The sequence below is a fragment of the Carlito syrichta genome, unplaced genomic scaffold (genome assembly GCF_000164805.1).
Source record: "Carlito syrichta isolate Samal-C Ts95f unplaced genomic scaffold, Tarsius_syrichta-2.0.1 Scaffold305121, whole genome shotgun sequence".
NCBI classification, from domain to species: domain Eukaryota; kingdom Metazoa; phylum Chordata; class Mammalia; order Primates; family Tarsiidae; genus Carlito; species Carlito syrichta.
Window position 1 is genome coordinate 729269 of NW_007249217.1, and position 14413 is coordinate 743681.

A 14413-nucleotide genomic window follows, 5' to 3' on the forward strand; every position below is an offset into this window, starting at 1 on the left:
CCTCTTATCAACAGGGTGCCTGAATGAAACGTAATTGTACACCTAACCCTTAACTGTACCCCACAAAACCATAATAAAAAATATTGATAATAAAAGAATAAAAATTAAAAAAAAAAAAAAATGTGTGTGTGTGTGTATGTGTGCATATTTGGCACCCCTGGTAGATTAGCTGGGTACATTCTACTACAGAAAACTCTTTAGTACTTCCTTTTAATTTAATTTTATTTATTTATTTTATTTTACCTCCTATACAGATTCAGTTTTCAAGGCCCAGAGGCTACTGCTCACCTCCCACTCTGTGTCCACCTATATATTTTTTTTTAATTGGTGTCTCACTCCGTCACCCAGGCTGGAGTGCAGCAGCATGCTCATAGCCACCCCAGCATCAACCTGCTGGGCTCAGGCGATCCTTCCACTTCAGCCTTCCAAGTACCCAGAACTATAGAAGTGTGCAACCATGCCTGACTCATTTTTTTTATTTATTATAGAGATGAGATCTTGCCAAGTGCCCAGGCTGCTCTTAAATCCATGGGCTCAGGCAATCTTCTCACCTTGGCCTCCCAAAGTGCTGGGATTACAGGCCTGAGCCACCTCGCCCAGCCTACATTTTCATACACTGTTCTCATGCAAGCCTTTGTTCCCCCTTCACCTGGCTATTGTAATGACTTCCCAGTCAATTTCCTACCTCCCATACTTTCCCAATCAATTCATGTTAATAAAATATAGTAAAAAACCTGACCTGAAATAATGTGATAAGTGAAGTCCCAAGATGAATTAATTACATCAAAATCATAAACCCTATTGTGAGATTAAGGACAAGATGGGTTTGAGCATGTGCAGTTGTCACTGGAGATTCTAGGGATCTACCCCAATTTTGGCCTGTCTGTAGTCACCTGATGCTGAGTGTGACAACCGACTTAAACATTAATGGATGCGTGACAGGCAGAAAAAAGTCCTATCAAAACTGTCTACGTCACTTAGAATGATGGTCTCCATGCTTCCATGTTGCTGCAAAGGACGTGATTTTGTTCTCTTTATGATTGTGTAGTATTCCATCATGTATGTGTACCATGTTTACTTTATCCGGTCCACTTTTGATGGGCATTTGGGTTGGTTTCATGGTTTTGCTATTGTAAATAGTGCTGCCATGAACATAGGCATGCAGGTGTCTTTTTGGTAGAGCAACTTTTATATTTATATTCCTTTGAGAGAGCAAAATTCCCAGAAGTGTGAATACTGCATGTTCTCACTCATAAGCAGGTCTTAAATATTGGGCGCATGAGCATAACGGTGGGAATAGCAAACACTGGGCATTGTTAAAAGAGAGGGAGGAAGGGGAAGGATAAAGGCACACAACCACCCACTGGGTACCATGTCCACTACCAGGGAAAGAGAAGGCTCACTAGAAGCCCAAACCTTACCTGTACACAATTTACTTACGTAACAAACCCTCGTGTGTACTCCACAGCTCAAAAATTAAAAAAATAATTTTTTGCAAAGCAGTCTGCATCACAATTCTGGAAGCTATGAATAAGTTAGGTCACATCAAAAGGGGAATTAAAGTCGCAGATGTAATTAAGGCCTCTAATCTGCCAACCTTAAAATTCTTCTAATCCATTTACTCCAGTTAAAATTCTACCCATCACTTATGGTTCACTTCAAGTAATCATTCTCATGGGGCTTTCTAAAAGCTCTCTTTCACTTGAAAGTTTCCTTTCATAATGCTTTGTGTCCATCTTTTCTATAGCAGTGATCACTATTAGTGTTGTGTATTTATCTGTACTCTGACTCAAAATCTGTAAGAATTGGTGGCTTTCAAGTTTTCTTTTGCATGATGCCTTGCTCTTGGTAGATGGTCAATAAAGACTTTTTTCATGCATGTGTATAACAGTAGTCACAAACTGGATTTAGCTAATAATAATAACTGACAGGTATTACTATTTACTATGGAGGGAGCAGACACTGTCCATACAAATGCACACTAAACATTGTTATTTAAATGGACACTAAACAGTGTTCATATAAATAACTCAGTTAATCCTCACAACAATCCTATGAAATACAACCATCTCCATTTATAAATGAGAAAATTGAGGAAGAAGAGAGAGGATAAGCAGATTGCTCATGATCTGACCATTACCAAGGGCAGCAGGTATTCAAATACGGATGATCTGAATCCGGAATCTCTATCCTAAAATCACGATAAATACAGTCTCCTGTGAATGTTTTCTTTGGTCCTCATGGTTTGGGCCAGCAAAGTGTCTTTAATGCTTAATTTGACTTATCAACATTTTAAAACCTGGAGGCTTCACTTAAAAATCTAGATTTCTAGCTTCTGTGGAGCATAAGAAGATGTGGTAATAAGGGCCAAATTTTTACATGAAAAAAATGAAATGGAGCTGAATTGTGACTCCCACTTTTGAGCCAGACCCACAATTCTCACCATTGGGCATGTAATCCTTTTGGGACCAAATGTAAGTTATGTAGCCCTAGTCCCCATTAGCATTTGAGAGTACTGTCCTGGGTGTCTGTCTTGGTAAAACAGTAGTTCGAGGCTTCGTATCACCTAAGGAAAGGAATATTAACAAATGGTTGTTTCTTTACATTAAAAATAGGCAAAATAATTTGTTATCAGCCATTTATATTATCCGTAAAAGAAATCACATATAGGTTCTTTAAGTATGCTTACATTACTAAATTGTGCTTTTCATCTCAGACAAGCAAATCTTATTCAACACTTTCATATGCAGATAACGGTGATTTCATTATCTATTAATGACAATATGACAGTGAGAATCCAGTCTTAAAATGGCACCTTGTTTTTAAAATGACATAATGAAAGTTAATTTGTGATTTGGATATTTATTGGTTCTTCTAGCAATCAGTTTTAAAAAGAAAATACTTATACTAGATCTTTAAAATCATAAATAAGAAAGTAAATAATTAGATTGTTGACCAGGCTAACCGTGATGTGGATATTTCTTTTAAGTGTTCTTAGCAAGTATGGCTAAGGTATTATATTCTAGTGACAACTGGAATGTAACAACTGGTATATATCCTGTAGAAAGCAGTGGCATTTCATTTTCTACCTTTGTAATACTGGCAAAGTTCATTAATAAATTTATTAGTTTATAAAACTCTCTTAAGCCTTACTAGGATAAATGGAATGCTATAAAAGCACTTAAAGCAATCTAAATCACAATGCTTAGCATATAAAAGCATTGATTGCTTAATATTTGCACAAGTGACCTAATTAAAGTATAATTCTTACAAGTAGCCCATACTCAGCCTTCAGTTTCTCACTGGGATTTAGTAAGAAAATTAGAAAATTATATTCCATTCAGCTAGCATATCACTGTAACAGACAACTACCATAGAATGATCTTGGCCTTATTCAAAATCAATAGATACAGATCTACTTTTTGTAATTATAAAAAGAATCATTGTAATCTTTGAAAAGGAAGTTTCTACACAAGGCAATGCCATTTATGGCAATCTGTTGCATTCATTTGAACTGTGCATTCACATGGTTCACAGGATCTGCTTGATAAAACCCATGTATGATAATAGAGACATAAATAATGATGCACATATAATATGTCCTTGCTATTAGATTGCATGATTTGTTTTCAGTTTATGCAACTATAACTTTATTAGTCATTGTTATATATATAGTGACAGGAAATAGTGAAAGAATATCACCATGTCCAGTGTTTTCTGAAGTTTTAAAAAATGTATTTTTTTAAAATTGGCAAGTCATAACTGTACAAATTTATGAGGCATAATGTGATGTTCTGATATGTATTTATATGATATGGAATGATCAAATCAAGTCAGTGGACATATCCATCACCTCACTTTTTGTGGTGAGACATTTGAAATTTTTGTGGTGAGACATTTGAAATTTACTCTCTTGATTATTTTGCAACATGTAATATGTTATTATTGATTATAGTCACCCTTCTGTGCATGTGCATAGACCTCAAAACTTACTTTTCCTATCTAACCAAAACTTTTTTTGACCAGCAACTTCCCCTTCCCTTTTTTCCCTTCCCCTTGGCATCCTGTAACTATCATTTAATTTTTTACTTCTATGAGGCCAACTTTTTTAGATCCACATATGATATCATGTGGTATTTTTCTTTCTTTACCTTGTTTATTTCCCTTAGCATAATGTTCTTCGGGGTCATTTATGTTGACACAAATGACAGAATTTTCTTCTTTTTAAAAGCTAAATCGTATTCCTTTGTATATAGCACATTTTTTGTCACTTAGATTGTTGCCAAATCTTGAATATTATGCATAATGCTGAAGCAAACATGGGAGTGCAGACAGCCCTTTGACATACGGATTTCAGTTCCTTTGGATAAATATACAGAAGTGGGATTGCTGGATCATATGGTAGTTCCATTTGTAGTTTTTTGAGGAAACTCCATACCATTTTTCATAATGGCTGTACTAATTTATACCTCCACCAACAGTGTACAAAGGATCCCTTTTCTTTCCTTGCTTGTCAACACTTCCCTTTAATCTTTTTTTATGGTAACCATTCTGACAGGTATGAGGTGACATCTCACTATGGTTTTAATTTGCATTTCTTTAATGATTAATGATGCTAAGCATATTTATGAACCTGTTAGCCATTTGTATGCCTTCTTCTGAGAAATGTCTTTCAAGTTCTTTGCCCATGTTTTGATCAGATTGTTTGTTTTCTTGCTATTGAGTTGCATTTTAATATATTTTGGATATTAATACTTTATTGGATGTATGGTTTGCAAATGTTCTCTCCCACTCTGTGGTTTGTCTCTTCATTTTATTAGTTGTTTCCTTTGCTGGGCAGACACTTTTTAATGTACTGCAGTATTTTTTATCTATCTTTGTTTTTGTTGCCTAAGCTTCCTGGGTCATATTTTTTTTAAAAATCATTGTCCAGGCCAACATCATGTAATTTTTCCCCTGTGTTTTCTTTTAGTAGTTTAACAATTTCAGGTCTCATGTTTAAGTCTTTAAAACATTTTGAGTTGATGTTTTCTGAAGCTTTAATTCAGATAGATAGTACATGACTAGCCAGAGAGGGAGATCATCACCACTTCCTATTTATAGCACCACATCAAAGGATTACAATATGAAAATATGACTTTGCCATCCCTTATTGAATGATATTTTCTTCAGACTTCATAATACATGCTTAATTAATTGACTTTTTTAAAAAAATCATACTGTATCCAGAATTGAGCCAGGCTCCCAGGACCTAAAAACTTTGATAAGATCTTTGCTCTGAAAGAACTTTCATAAAAAATAAAGATAATTTTGCTTGAGGGGAACATAATTAATACTGATCTCTTTTATAAGATCTATTTACTAATGTCTAGTGAGTATTATGTCAAGTTCCTGTCTCTACTAAGACAAAAGCTCGACTGAGACTTTCAGCCAAACTGCTCACCTTTCCATTTTCCTGTGCCAAACCCTGGTATTTTGTTTTTTCAAAAATGAGGAAATATGAAGAGGAAGAATAAACTTTTTTCAAGGGCTGATAGTCCTGGAAAATACAAAAGCAGAATAATGCTACATTCCAGTAATAATCTAACTAACAGACAAAAGTGCTCAAAAGTTAATACGTTGTTCAATTATTTGGAAGTTAAAATGCAATTTTCCATGGAAATAATCTATACATAAAGATGAAATTCTTAAAATGATGCACAAAAATACATAGTGAACATTGGATATAAACCATCATAACCACAAACCTCACGAGATTTTTGTGAGGATTAAAGGATATCATATATATGAAATATTTAGAACAGTACTCATGAAATTGTTGACACTCAAATTTTAAATAATTATCATGATATCATTATTTATCTTATATCGCTTTTGAATCTAACCACTTTAATATATTCTCAGTTTCTGAATATATTAAAGAGAATATCACCTTTACCCATCCCAAAGACAGAAGAGGAAAACTTCATCCCCTATCTCTACCCCTTGCAAAAGCAATTGTAGATGAGGAGGTGACCGATCCACAAAAGGAAGGAGAGGTGGGATGAGATGGCTAAAAGAAAAATGCTTCCTTTGGGTCTTTGGTGAGGGTTTTTAAAGGACAGGCTACCAATCGAGGTGAATGCAAGGACATTAGTTTGAGTGAGTGCATTGCAGTTGAGGTTTCTGGACAATTAATCTAATGACCTTATATCTTCTACTGTTTTCATTGGTTTTTGAATTTTCAAAGTCTGAAATGAAGCTTGATGTGTTCCGCTGATAACATCCAAAAAGCTACATTTAACTTATTCTAGATTAGTTAATCTGTAGATGTCATGTGGGTTTCTGAATTTAATATTTAAAGGATTGAATTCCTCTCCATTGTCTCAAACTCAGAAAACTGCATACCTACTTGAAAATATCATTTTAAATATTAAAAAAACGCTTTACATAAGAATGATTTAAAATAGCAATAGTGATAAAACAAACAAAAAGAGCTGAATAAGGAAATAAACTGTTAATTCAATTGCCACTTCTTCATTGGCAGTATTTTTATTGATATACTGGTCTCTAATAACCAGAGTAACTTCCTAAACCAGCCCAATGATGTTTAAATTTTTAAAAATGAAATTACGATTTAAAAATCGGTAATATCTAGCCTAACTAGTTTGAATAAACACTGAAAGTCATATTCTTAAAATGTAAATTAAAAGAAGAAAACTAACAAATAAAAAAAAAGAAAACTAACAAATACATTGATCTTTTTGACACAGATGAGTCTGTTGGTGCAGAATAGAAATAAAAATACCAAACAAATGAAATTGCAAAAAATATCAAATGCTCAACAGAGCTCAAAAGTCTGCAATTCTCCAGAACACAATAGGAAAATAGCAACTTGAGACAGTTCCTAGCATTCTGTATGAGTATCTATTCAAGCCAATATTATTTAGGATCCATTCATTGCTCCTGGTATACAAACAGCTTTTGCAGGGGACCAAATTAGATTTTAGTGAAAGATTATAACAAAATGAAAACATCCAAAATATTTATTTTACTAAACTTTGTAACAAGACAGTGAGTATTTTATGGCTATCCCCATTTGAGTAAGAACTCCATAAGGGCAGGGATGTGTCTATTTTAGTCTACACTATATACTCAAATCCAATACTGAACCCTATGCCTGGAGCAGAGGAAGCCTCAAAAAATATCTGTTGCATGCATGAATTAATAGTGTCAGCTTTGTTGGGAGAGGTAAGGTGCATGAAGCAGTAACGATTTCCTGAAAATGAATCAAATCAGCTTTCAAAAGTCCGGTGTTAGACATGACTTACCAGAATGTTTCACAATATAGATAAAAATAGGACATGCTGTTGCAAAAAGCACAAAATCTGTTAATGAAATTTGTTAATATTTAGTACTGAAAGGGTCACTTGGTGTGAAAGTGATTTCACCAGAGTCACTAAGATTATGCCAATATTTACTAGTGCCACATCAAAGTCCAGACCATCTTCTTTATAATCAAATGATACATTAAAGAACAGAGCATGTCACTTACAATTTGTTTGAGACATGATTTAACCATAGGAATCAAAATGAGCTCAACTGGTATATAAAAATTATTAAACATTATTCCGTGGAATGAAGATTCAATTTCAATAATCACATTTCAAATTAACTTCAGTGTTTTTATTTGCTATTTTTTGCAAATTGAGAATATGATTAACATACATTTGATTAGCCTTGTAAGCTAGAGATCTTCTTTTTGGATAAATGAATAAATAAACATTTTTTAAACAAAAATATATTTTGGGTAGTCAACCTGAAAGATCATGGTACAACAGCTTCCTCTACGGGTTATTTTTGTATTTTAATTCTGAACTTTTGCAATGCCTCTTTTTTTTGAGCTTCATCTCTTGCTTCCTGTATACCCAAGCCTGAATGTTCCAGCAAAAGTGGTTTCAAAATCACTTTAAGCCTTATGCAATCCACCTAATTTCCCACTTTTCTCCCATCAGCTTGCATTCTCACTAAAGCAGTGAATAGTGCCAATGAATTCTAAAGTACTTGTGTGCAAATGTGTAGTTGATTTGATTAAAACTGTTTGGCAGGGTATCATCTGTGATGCGCATTGACACTACCTTGCATGCTTATGAGTTTTCCCATAACATGTGGAATAAAACTTTTTTTTTCTTATGGTGGAATGAGAAATCTGAACCTAGAATGTTAGAAACAAAACAGTTATCAGAATGTTCATCAGAATTACCCGGTTTGAATGCTGAATATCACTTTACATGTTATTAAATGGTCACAATAAAAGTACCAACAAAAGTGGCCTCTTCTATTGTATGGGGTAGTTTATTAAATGAAATTAACTCATATTCATTAAAAAGAAGAAGCTCTTATTAGAGCTATTTTTGTGTGTATTAAAACACTAGTTAGCTTTGGGAGAAAAGATTCCATAGACTTTCTCACTACTTTTAAAAGAGGTTACATTCTTGTACTAAATTCAGGAATCTTTAATATATATGGTTATTTAAATTCATTTGAATATTTACAATGACAAAACAAATTGACTTCTTCAAAAGTCTGCTATCGTTTTCGTTATTAATTAGTCACAGTTAGAATAAAGTTTTCTTACATTAAACTAAAGTCTATTGCTTTATTTTTCCTAGCTTAGCTTTAGGACAACATCAAACAACTGTGTTGACATCCTGAAGTATACCTCATCACTAAAGGAGAGCTGTTCTAACTCAAATTCTCTCTCTTTTTTTTTTTTTAAGAAAGCAGGATTTATTGAGAAGACAGGAAAGTTCCCATAGTGGGACAGGACCCGAGGAGGTTGCCTCTAACCCAAATTCTTTTTGTCTATGTTCTAATCTCCAGTCTCATAGAATACCATTAATGATTAATAGAAGTTTTCTGGCTTACTTTGACCTTTTGAACCTGTCACAATATCCAACCTTGTAAACTAATCAATACATTTCAGAAAATGTTCTAGATCAGTACATTCTCAGACATAACAGACATTGCCATGAGTGACTTTTAGTATTTCACTGACCGTTAGCCTTATCAACCCTATCACCTTGTTCTGGTTTCCAGGATAATTTCAGACTCAAACATGTGGATTCTTTTCCACTTTCATGTGATTTTGATGGTATTTGAGTTAAGAAAGTTAACATCTTTGTCTCATAATTCCCAGCTCTGAATTTTCTCATGTCAGAAAAAGATTTTGGGGTGTCTACATAAAAAATATGTGGTACAGAAGCTTCTTCTATAGGCAACTTTTATCATTAATCTTTTTTAAAAAGAAACAACAAAAAAAAACAAACAAACAACTCTCTCCAGCTTGTATCCAGCCACCTTCGTCTCCACTCCAAACCATAATACAAAAATCTTTACCTGGGTATATGTTGAGTCAGTCTTCCACAGAACTATAACTATTAGAGAAATTAGGCCATCTTTGGGGTATAACACATGGCAGCAGTTACAATTATATCACCTGAGATGACTTTTGTATTATTTAAAGTCAGAAGGATACATTTCTAAAAGTTATAGCCGGCCGGGTGTGGTTGCTCATGCCTGTAATCCCAGCACTTTGTGGGGGACCTAAGGCAGACATTGCTTGAGCCTTGGAGTCCAGACCAGCCTGGGCAACACAGCAAGATCTTGTCTCTAAAAACAAAAATGCAACATAAAAAAATTAGCCAAGCATGGTGGCATGCACCTATTGTGCCAGCTACTCAAGATGCTGAGGTAGAAGGATCACCTGAGCTCAGGAGGTCAAGGCTGCTGTGAGCCATGAACATGCCACTGCACTCCAGTCAGTGTGACAGAGTGAGACCCTGACTCAAAAACAACAACAACAACAACAACAACAACAAAAGTCAAAGCTACTTGGAAGAGTCTAGGCCATTTTTATGCTTCTTACATTTTTTCAGAAGATATAGCATCCCAGGATATTAGAAAATTTCCTGGAATTCTTTGAATAAATAATGAAGCAGAGAACAACACTGACTGACTTTGGTGTGTCCACCCTATTACATGCATAATAGGCACAATAGGTATGTTGAACAAACAGGTCTTGCCATCAGTAAAGAACTCCTCTCCCCCTGTGGAAATGAGCTTTCCTCCAGCATTGTGTGTGGACTCAAGGGCAGATCCCATGATTTTTCTGTACCCTCTCAAGTAACAAGCTTCTCTGGTTCATTTGAAACCTGAAATAGCAACCTCATTCCAGTTATGAGAATGTCTGGTTGTATTTAACAGTCAAAAATGTATAAACTCATTGAAAAGTGAAGCTACTCCCCCAATGAGGCCCTTTTCAGTCCTGTCATCTGTGGGAAATAAGGACGGAACACTTGCCACTTGCCTCTTTTTCTCTTCCTGCTCTTCTTTTCTCCTTCTTCCCACCCTAGGCTGCCACTAGCTCTTCCAGGGCTAACACAGTGGAAGGGAGAACCTAGCAGGGGAAATAGCAGCAGGTAAACTCAACTCGATGGGCAGAAAATTCAGTGAGAAGCTTGGTGAGTTAGGATAGTCTCCTCTGGTTATGGAGACATTCAAGACCGCCATTTTCTCTTAGTAGGTTCTCTGGCAATCTCTCTCCCATCATTCCTGGAGATCTCTCACATCTAGCTGGTACTTTAAGACACCCCTTCGGGACACTGATATTCAAATTGTCTTCCTCTGTGCAGAGATGTCGCACCATTGGCTGCCCCCTGCCTTGTAGATAGCCTTCTGGTTAGTGGGGAGATATTTAAGCCAGCTCCTGGTCAGCTTGTTCTCCTGCTTGATCTACATGAAATCTACTGGCCACACCACAGCTTCCTACTCAGTTCTCTCTTTTGTTCTCCATGCCATGTAGCCATCCCCTTATCCTATAGATTTCTCCAGCCTGAATCAGAAAACTGTACACGGCCTCCCTGATTCCAAGAGTCACCTATCAAAACCCCAGTGATTCTCTTGAAGCCGCTGTCACTATGCTTGAAATGAGAGGAAACAGACTCCAGAATCCCCCAGACTCACCACACTAACTTCCTCCAAAAAATACTTTGCCTAATTTCCCCCTTTTCCCCAGCAAATCCCTTGCCTTCCCTTAGAGAACCGGAAGGTGGGCAATGCAATATGGTTGGCAGCACCAACTCTTAAATATTCCTTTAAAGTCCTGCATTAGTGGTGATGGCCCCTCACTTTGGAATGAAGACACATTTCAACTTATGTTTTTTGTTGTTGTTGTTCTTTTTTCTTACCAAGCCTTAGGTAAGACTGAGACAATGAAAGTAGAAAGGGAAAGAAACAAGGATAGGAAAGATAAAAAAAGTCCCATTTGGATATTATTGTAAAGATGGTATCTAAGAAAATGACTACGTAACAATAGGTTCCGACTCACTCGTTGATGTATCTCACTTTACTCACCTACTTTCTTTTTTTTAACTTTTAATTTTTTTTTGTTTAAAGATGTTGGGTACAATTCAGGGTTAGGTATACAAATGTTCATTATGTAGGTACCATTCCCCAGGCAGACTCCCACTACTGCCAATCCCACTTCCCCACCTCTCTCGCAGCAGCTTCCTGCTACTGCCGATGCTTTTCTTATAGAATTACAATTATGCCAGGCTCAGTGGCTCAGCCTGTAATCCCGCGCCTTTGGGAGGCTGAGATGAGTGGATTGCCTGAGCCCGCGGGTTCGAGACCCGCCTGGGCAGCGAGACCTCATCTCTACAGTAAATCAAAAAATCAGCCGGGTGTGGTAGTGCATGCCTGTAATTCCGGCTACTCGGAAGGCTGAGGTGGAAGGATCACTGGAGCCCGGCAGGTCGAGGCTGCGGTGGCCGGGAGCGGCCACTGCACTCCAGTCTGGGCGACAGAGTGAGACTCCAACTAAAAAAAAAAAAGAATTACAATTATGATCATTGTTCAAGGTCCACTTGTGAGTGAGAACATGTGATACTCTTCTTTGCTTCTGTGAAATGTCACTCGGTATTATAGACTCTAAGTCCATTCAGGTTGCTGTGAAGTTCATGATTTTGTTCTTCTTTATGGCTGTGTAATATTCCATCATGTATATATGCACCACATTTTTTAAATCCAATACTTTTTGATGGGCAGCACAGTTGGTTCCATATTCTTGCTACTGTGAACAATGCTGTGATAAACATAATGTGTGCAGGTATCTTTTTTATAGAGTGATTTGAGCTCTTCCAGGTATATTCCCAGGGATATATGGAAGGGGTCGTATGGAAGGTTGATTTTTAGATCTTTTAGGAGTTACCACACTGTTTTCCACAGAAGCTGTACTAGCTTACACCACCACCAATAATGTAGAAGTGTTCTCTTTTGGCCACATCCTCTCCCGCATTTGTTGTTTTTTGAGTTATTGATGATAGCCATCCTGACTGGAATTAAGTGATATCTCAGTGTAGTTTTAATTTGCATTTCTTTGATGACTGGTGAGGCTGAGCATTTTTTCATGTATCTATTGGCTGCTCATATGTCTTCTTTTGAAAACTGTCTATTCATATCATTTGTTCACTTTGTAATGGGGCTATTTGTTTTTTTTCTTTTCAGCACGTTTGAGTTCCTTATAGATCCTAGATGTTAGGCCTTTGTCAGACATACAGTTGGCAAATATTTTTTCCCAGTCTGTGGGCTGTTTCCCTGTTCTCTTGATGGATTCTTTGGCTTTGCAGAAGCTTGTCAGTTTGATGAGGTCCCTCTTGTCTATCTGATCTCTTATGGCATGGGCACTTGGGGTTTTGATCAGGAATTGGTTGCCAGTTCCAATTTCCATACGGGTGTCTCCTGCATTTTCTAAGGTTCTTATAGTTTGAAGTTTTACATTTAGGTCTTTGATACATTTAGAGTTGATTTTTGTGTATGGCACTCACCTACTTTCAGTAATATGCCTTTTTTTTACTGCCTGTTAAAAAATAACAACATGCCATAAAATTGTGGCCTATTGTGAGAAAACATCTAGAAAGTCACTCCCAAAATGAAACTGAATGTAGATATTGAGAAAGCGCTACTTTTACCATAGACTATGTGAAGGATCACTTTAAACATGTACATTTAATGTAATATTCATTAAAAGGAAAAAGAAAATTTTTTCTATTTCTCCTTCCTAGGTCGAGATTATGAAAAGGATAAGGTCTGCAAGGAATTCACCAATCTGGGAAAGGATGACTTTACATCTTTGTAAGTAGACAGCAACTACTCCCTCTCTTGGTTATTTGACTTTGAACAAAACTGAGTGTGAGGTAACTTCAATTCAGCATGGTGAGTTAAACTGATCTTTGCTAAAATTAAGAGAAAAAAACCCCAGAGTCAATGTAGGAAAAAATATCAGGGCAATGGAGGACATCCAAAGACTCCAGCTGAATTGCGGTTACTAGAATCTAGGAATGTGTCACCAGTAAGCTTGTGAATGGATTAAAGGAGAACATATGAGCATAGTCTTCTAAGGTAAATTAAAGTGCAAAAGTACATACATTCTAGGGCTCTAGCAAACAAAGGCATTGAGGCACAGAGTGGGTTCACTAGGGGAGGCTTGAGATAGCACCAGACTGATTTGATGGAATCTTCAGGTCCTGTTTCTACTTCTTTACAGGATGAATTTGCCTAGAAAATAATCTGCTTTTTTACGAGTAAATAAAACCTCAATTTTTAAAAATTAGCCCGATAGAATAGAAAGTGTGTACAATAATCCATTTAGGTATTGAACAGAATTCATATTTTCATGGACCAATCTGTGAAAACAGTTGCAATTCTAATTAAGAAATTGACTTATTTTCCCCCTCAGGTCACTAGTCCAATATAGCAGAAAATTTCCCAGTGGCACATTTGAACAAGTCAGTCAGCTTGTGAATGAAGTTGTCTCCTTGACAGAAACCTGCTGTGCAGAAGGGGCTGACCCTGACTGCTACGACACCAGGGTAGGTCTGTGTTGCTGGCCAGCTCTATGGTGGCCCAAAGAAGGAAGCCAAAACGGGCCATCACATCATGTCTTAGGGAAATTGTAGACAGTAACTCTACCTACTCCTAGTTTGGGAGAAATAGGAAAACTGTTATCTTTAGAGCCCAGGTTTATTTTAACATAATGGGTCAATTTTATCCATTATTCCTACAAGGTTCACATGAGAAAACTGGGTCATAAAGTAACTTAATGATTTACTAAATATATATTCTCGTAAGAAATGGGTATAAGATATAAATCCAGATCTGACTCTAAAACCGGAGTTTGCTATCACTATAAATTTGAGCATCTCAAATACTGACTCATAAATCTCTTGTAATAATCCTGCATAGCTTAAAATACTGCTCATACTGTTATCATTATGCCAGGACAGGTAGCAACTGCCACAGAATAATTTAGTGTTGGTTTCAAATTTTTAGTGTTCAAAAGCTGCCCTACATATATATATATATATATACACTA

At 36.3% G+C, this 14413-nt stretch overlaps 1 protein-coding gene across 1 annotated transcript in view; it reads left to right on the plus strand.

Annotated features, from left to right (window-relative positions):
• Nucleotides 1-14413, plus strand: part of GC (GC, vitamin D binding protein) — a 53482-nt gene that overhangs the window by 5951 nt on the left and 33118 nt on the right. Inside the window, exons 2-3 of the mRNA XM_008061162.1 lie at nucleotides 13104-13173; nucleotides 13778-13910. Of these exons, the coding sequence (XP_008059353.1) occupies nucleotides 13104-13173; nucleotides 13778-13910 (203 nt within the window). The remainder of the gene's footprint in view (nucleotides 1-13103; nucleotides 13174-13777; nucleotides 13911-14413) is intronic.